At 42.2% G+C, this 6,894-nt stretch overlaps 1 protein-coding gene across 1 annotated transcript in view; it reads left to right on the top strand.

Annotated features, from left to right (window-relative positions):
- Positions 1-592: 592 nt before the first annotated feature.
- ARCN1 (archain 1 coat protein complex I subunit delta) overlaps positions 593-6,894 on the top strand; it is a 28,426-nt gene continuing 22,124 nt past the window's right edge. The window contains exon 1 of the mRNA XM_077777178.1: positions 593-736. Coding sequence (XP_077633304.1) covers positions 734-736 — 3 coding nt within the window. The 5' untranslated portion in view covers positions 593-733. The remainder of the gene's footprint in view (positions 737-6,894) is intronic.

Raw genomic sequence — 6,894 nt, 5'->3', positions numbered from 1 at the left:
AGGGATGGAGAAAGAGAATCCTAAGCAGGATTCTAAGCACTAACAGTGCAGAGCCAGATGTGGGGCTCAATTCCACCATCCTGAGATCATGACCTGAGCCAAAATCAAGAGTCATAAGCTCCACTGACAGAGCTACCCAGGTGCCCCTTTTTGTGTATCTTCTTTGGAGACTTGTCAAGTTTGCCTATTTTTATTTTATTTATTTACTCCTCCCTTCCTCCCTCCCTCCCTTCCTTCCTCTTTCTTATCTCTGCACCCAGTGTGGGGCTCTTACATTTTTTATTATTGAGTTCTAAGAGTTCTTTATATATTCTGAATACTAGTCCCTTATGCGCACCAGTTAGTTTGTATATTAAATGATACGGTGGCAGCGAGAGCTTTATCAACTCTAAGAGGTGTTGCTAATTATACGAAGGCTCTGACAATCAGCGAAGGGACAGAAACACACGAGCTTTCAGAGCTGTAGCGTGAGCCTCGCACACCTCCTTGGCAGAACCTGCCCAGCAGCCGGGTACTGTACATTCCCCCACCCCACGGCGCCCCGCCTTCCGCCCTTTGACCCGCGCCACTTCCGGTTGGAGACGTGGCTCGAGGCCGCCATCTTGGCAAGAGGCGAAGCGGCAGCGGCTCCTGACAGGGGGGCGGCAGGTCCGGAGCGGCCGGTGCTCCCCTTCCCCTGACCCCAGCCCCAGTGGAGCCGGAAGCGCGGGTGAGCCCCACCACCGCCCTCACCATGGTAAGACCCGAGCCGGGCCGGATTCCCGGGGTCCGCCTCCCTTGTGCGCTCTCCCTGCCTGACGGCCTGGCGCTGGGGCCACAGGAGTCCCGCCCAGAGGGCCTGGGGCCGGACGCTTCCCTCGGGGCTCTGTGCCCGACCTCCCAGGGGATCCGGGGACCCGCCTGCAGTCCCTCTCGCGTTGCGCCCACACCCCTTCTCCCTGCCCAGCTGGGCACCCTCCTATTCTGGGCNGCAGACGTCGGCGCTGGTGTCCCGCGGGTTCCCCGGGCGCCGGGCTCAGCAGGCCGGGCTCCTCTTGGAAAGGGGTGGGGGGGAGGGGGCTCCTTTTCTTCGGGAATCAGCCCTCTCATCCCCGGCGTCTGGTAGGCCCCTGATACTCGAAATCCAAACCCATTGGTGTTCAGGACTCTTTTGTTTGTTCGGAAGGGGGAAATAGACGAAAGTTCGAAAGGAAGAAAGAACAGGAAGGAGTAACTTCTGACATGAACGTGTAGGACCCAAGTGTGCCTGGAACCTTTCACTGCTTCTCCAGAATTTAGGCGTGTCCATTTGTCAGTGTTCCCGAGTACGTGCGGTGTATGGGGAGCTGGTGAGATGGTGCGAGTGATCGAGAACACAGGCTTTCTGTTTTCAAGGAACTTGAAGTAAAATGTGTTGGTGGCACATCGTAATCCGAAGTCTCCCGGGAGGAATAAAAAGGGGTTGTACCCTCCTTCAGATGCGCGATCTTCGTGTTCTCACCTGCTGTAGAGACGGGGAAGGTTAATGTGTGAAGACGGGACATAACATGCTGACAACACTAAATCTTGCTTTATCGCTACAATTTGTGGATATTTATGAAGTAGGAGAAATTCTTTGGTTCCACATGAGCTAGTGATACAGCGTACTTGATGCTCTTAAATCTTTTGAAGGATTTTAAAAATTGTGTTGTTAATTAATCATTGATTTAAAGCATCTTCCTACACACTTGAGAGATGACCCTATAATTTGTTGCCAAACCTATTCAGTTCTTTTTTTTTTTTTAATTTTTTTTAATGTTTTATTTATTTCTAGGAGAGAGAGAGAGAGAGAGAGCGTGAGCAGGGGAGGGTCAGAGAGAGAGGGAGTCACAGACTCTGAAACAGGCTCCAGGCTCTGAGCTGGCAATCAGCACAGAGCCTGATGCAGGGCTCGAACCCACGAACCGCGAGATCAGGACCTAAGCGAAAGTTGGACGCTTAACCGACTAAGCCACCCAGGCGCCCCCAAACCTATTCAGTTCTGCTGACAGCCTTTTTAGATGAGAACTTGGATGGTGGGGGGTGGGGGGTGTTCATGCTTGGTCTTTAAACCACTGAAAGGTTTTTGTTTTCAGCTTCAGGCAAATAAATCGCACCCAGAAGGTTTGCCTCACAAAACTTTACTGTTGGACATAAACTTTTCAAAAACTCCCTCTTTTCATTTCCACTAGGAGGCTCACATATTGGGATAGGAATGTTTAAATTCCTTTTCTGTTTACCTCCTGGGTGTATTTAGTGCATTTTAGGGCATATTATAATTTCAGTAGCGAAATTAGGGCCTTGTAGTATATAGACCAAATATAGATAGTCTTTACAAAAATCTTGTTTGTTGAAAAGTTCTTGGAACTTAATATATGACAGAACACAAGCAGGTGAGGAGCAAAGAGGAGGAGAGACCAAATTCCAAGCAGGCACCACACCATCAGCGAAGAGCCTGATGTGGGGCTTGAACCGTGAGATCATGACCGGAGCCAATACCAAGAGTTGAATGCTCAATCGACTGAGCCATCCAGGCCCCCTGGAACTTAATATTTTTAATTCATTGATAAACAGAGATGATAAAACCTTAGGTATTGAGTGATAAACATAAAAGTAAATTTTGCATGTTATCTGGATGTGTGCTATACATACATTACAGTTGTGTCATGTTTAAATATACGTATTTTTAAAAATTATATGGGGGGGCGCCTGGGTGGCTTAGTCGGTTAAGCGTCCGACTTTCCGACTTTCGCTTGGGTCATGATCTCGCGGTTTGTGGGTTCGAGCCCCGCGTCGGGCTCTGTGCTGACTGCCAGCTCGGAGCCTGGAGCCTGTTTCAGTCTGTGACTCCCTCTCTCTCTGGCCCTCCCCTGCTCACGCTGTCTCTCTCTCCTAGAAATGGATAAAACATTAAAAAAAAAAAAAAAAATTATATGGGACTTGGCATGAACCAGATACCCATAGATTGGTATATTCTGGAGAAAAACTTATCAGTATATTCTGCCTTGCTGAGTCTTAAAAGTTATTAAGTATTATTTCTGTATAATGTTTTTGGGTTTTATTCTTTTGCAAAAGGATTCCTAGATTGTAGAAATGTCCAAATAGGGTCACATTTTGTAAGATTTCTTCTATCTAAAAGTTGTATCAAACCTTCTGAAAGATGATTTTTCCTCAGCATTTTATTATAAAATTTTCAAGCATCTAGAAAAGTTGAAATAACTTCACAATTATTTCACCCATATAACTCGATTTTTTAAAATTTAATTTTTAAGTAATTTCTACACCAGATGTAGGGCTTGAACTTACAACCCCAAGATCAAGGGTAGCATGCTCCACTGGCTGAGCCAGCCAGGCGCCCCATCAGCAGCTAGATTCTATAATTAACATTTCTCCATATTTATTTTATCTCTCATAACCATCCATCCATCCCTCTCTCCACCTTTTTTTTTTTTTTTAAATGTATTTCAGAATAAGTTGCAGATATGAGTACATAAATGTTGGTTGTGGTGAGGGGTGGTGGTGGTTTGTAGGTATGTCACTTTCTTGTTTTTGTTTTTGTTTTTTTTTTTTTCAAAGTTTAAAGTTGGCACACAGTGTTAACAGTTTTGGGTATAATAAACGTTGATTTTTGAAAAACATTTTTGAATTTCCTTTGGCTTTAGTTTCTAAAGTTAATGCAAAATGCCCCATATTAGGAAGTCCTAGTATAAGAAGTAAATGAACAAATACAAAAAAGCCATCATCCAAGTGGCTTATGATGACTTTGCCATAAAATGAAGTACAAAAACGGCCATCTTTCTATTTGATCTTCTTTCTAGTTTTCTGCAAATTAATGAGAACATGTTCTTATTTTCTTAACATTTGTTAGGTAGTATAGTCAGTTCTTTGTCCTAAATTTAAAATTGAATAAACTTGATATGAAGTCTTATGGTAGCAACAGTCTGTAAAATCTTTGGTTACCTACAGAATGCTGTTTTATTCGCTCAGGATAGCGATTAGTAAACTAGAATGGACACATTGAACATAAGTGATGACATTCAGTTCCAAAAGTCATTAGTTATTAGAAAGCTAGATTTAGGTTCTTGTGGATGATCTGTGCATAATGAGGGAGAAACTGAAATCGTACATAGTAATAATAGTCTCCAACTAGGGGATTATTATTGTTTTTATTTTGCTTTGTATATAACATAGCAGCTGCACAACTTTTGTTTTCTTTATGTATCTTTTTTCAAAAAAAATTTTATTTTATTTTTTTTATTTTTTATTTTTTTTTTTTACAAATAGTTTATTGTCAAATTAGTTTCCACATAACACTCAGTGCTCATCCCCGTAAGTGTCCTCCTCTATGCCCATCCCCCCTCCCCCCCACATCCATCAGTCCTCAGTTTTTGTCAGCATTCAAGAGTCTCTCATGGTTTGCCTCTCTCCCTTTCCCCCACCATTTCCGCCCTTCTTCTCCCCCTTGTTCCTCCGTCAAGTTCCTCCTAATCCTCCTATACGTGCAAACATATGATATTTGTCCTTCTCTGCCTGACTTATTTCGCTCAGCATAACACCCTCAAGGTCCATCCATGTTGCTACACATGGCCAGATTTCATTGTTTCTCATTGCCATGGAGTATTCCATGGTATAGATAAACCACATCTTCTTGATCCATTCATCTGTTGATGGACACTTAGGCTCTTTCCATGTTTTAGCTATTGTGGAGAGTGCTGCTATGAACATTGGGGTACATGTGCTCCTATGCATCAGCATTTCTGTATCCCTTGGGTAAATTCCTAGCAGTGCTATTGCTGGGTCATAGGGGAGTTCTATTGTTAGTTTCCTGAGGAACCTCCACACTGTTTTCCAGAGGGGCTGTACCAGTTTACATTCCCACCAACAGTGTAGGAGGGTGCCCGTTTCTCCACATCCTCGCCAGCATCTAGAGTTCTCTGATTTGCTCATTTTAGCCACTCTGACTGGCGTGAGGTGGTATCTCAGTGTGGTTTTGATTTGTATTTCCCTGATGAGGAGGGATGCTGAGCATCGTTTCATGTGTCTGTTGGCCTCAAAAAATTTTTATAGTTTATTTATTTTTGAGACAGAGAGGGACAGAGCATGAGTGGGGAAGGGGCAGAGAGAGAGGGAGACACAGAATCCAAAACAGGCTCCAGGCTCTGAGCTCTCAGCACAGAGCCTGACGTGGGGCTTGAACCCACGAACCATGAGATCTGACCTGAGCCGAAGTCTGAGAGTTAACCACCTGAGCCACCCAGGCACCCCTCTTTATGTATCTTTTTGATTGTTGTATGAGAGGACAGCAAAGAAGAAAAATGATTGTCTTGAGTTTCCATTGATTTGCCATCTATTTATTTTCCAAATAGAAAGTTTACTGCAGAAAGTGAGAACAACGTCCTGTTATTTTCATTCTCTACAAGAAACTTGTGATGAGCTTAAAACTCTCACTGGGTAACTTTTCAAGTTTTAGGTTTTGTATGTGATGTAGATTTTATTGTAATCATCCTTCTGATTCTCTCTGTAATTACCTCATGCAAACAGGAAAGACAAAGCGATCCTCTCTGACAGTTGTACAAACTAGCCGTAATATGATCATGACTCGTGTATATTATATATGACATCATTGCAGTTATTTACAAAGGAGAAAGTGACTGCCTAATTTTGGGAGTGAGGAATATGGAAACATTTAGAGGTTGGAGTAAATCCTAAGCTTTTTTTCTTTAGGGAATTGTGCATGTTTATGGTGAATTACTACCTGTTACTCTCTGCCCTCTCTCCCTAATGGGGGTGAAGGATGGTGGGGCAGTTTATCTCACACACATACTGTACACACACATGATTTGTTTTGACGAGGCAGTTTGCCTTTTAGCAGCTTAATATTGATGTAAAATACTGTTCCAAACTAATTGCTATGGGAGCAGTGGGTGTAAAGTGGAGATATTGTACACTTTTAATTGCTATAAAGTTTTCAAGTGCTTAACTTTAGGATTTTAAAGATGCAAAGGCACTTTAGAATTCATATAAACCTCTATTTTGAGGAAGCAATTAAATGACTTATGCAATATATAATTAGTGACAGGCAGAACAGAAACTAATACTTTAGGTTTCCTCACTCAAAGAACTTTCTGACCCCATGTAGTTAAATCTGAGTAGAAGAGAGTTGTTATTTAATCCAAACACAAATGTTAGTATGCTCAAACCATCTTGAGTATTATTAAGAGAAAAGTTGTTTGACAAAGCTCAACTTAATGGGTTTTTTTGGTTTTGTTTTAAACAATCCTAAAGGGGTCACCTAACTTTTGGGCCCTCGGTTTTTACATCTATAAAACAATGAAGGGCTCTTGAAAGGTCCTTTTAGGTCTAAATGTTCTTTTCCAAAAATGTAATAAATGAATAAAGCAACTTCATGGAGAATCATACTTATTCATTCTTCTCCCAAAGAAAATCAGATCAAATTAGTCGGAAAGATTAACTTGCCTTGTTGTGTATACTGCATTTTAATAAATGTTAAACATTGGGGCACCTGGGGGACTCAGTCAGTTAAGCACCTTGACTCTTGGTTTCTGCACAGGTCATGATTTCATGGTTTGTGAGATTGAGCCATGCATTGGGCTCTGCACTTACAGCATGGAGCCTGCTTGGGATTCTCTTTCTCCCTCTCTCCCTCTCCCTCCACCACTCTCCCTGTCTTGCTTTCAAAACAAATATATAAATTTTTTTTTTAATGGGAAGCTTTATTATTTCAGGGTACTTAAGAGTTAATTTAGAATAGGTTAAATTTATCTTGTTTAAAGGTGACATGAATAACAATGAGTAGAAACCTGTGTCAGCTTCATGGTCCCTCTTATGTGGTGTTTTGGATTTTTTTTTTTTTAATTTTTAATGTTTTATTTCTTT

The sequence above is a fragment of the Crocuta crocuta genome, unplaced genomic scaffold, assembly GCF_008692635.1.
Source record: "Crocuta crocuta isolate KB4526 unplaced genomic scaffold, BGI_CrCroc_1.0 scaffold271, whole genome shotgun sequence".
NCBI lineage: Eukaryota > Metazoa > Chordata > Mammalia > Carnivora > Hyaenidae > Crocuta > Crocuta crocuta.
The sequence above is the reverse complement of the archived record's forward strand: the minus strand, read 5'-3'. Positions and strand labels throughout refer to the sequence as shown.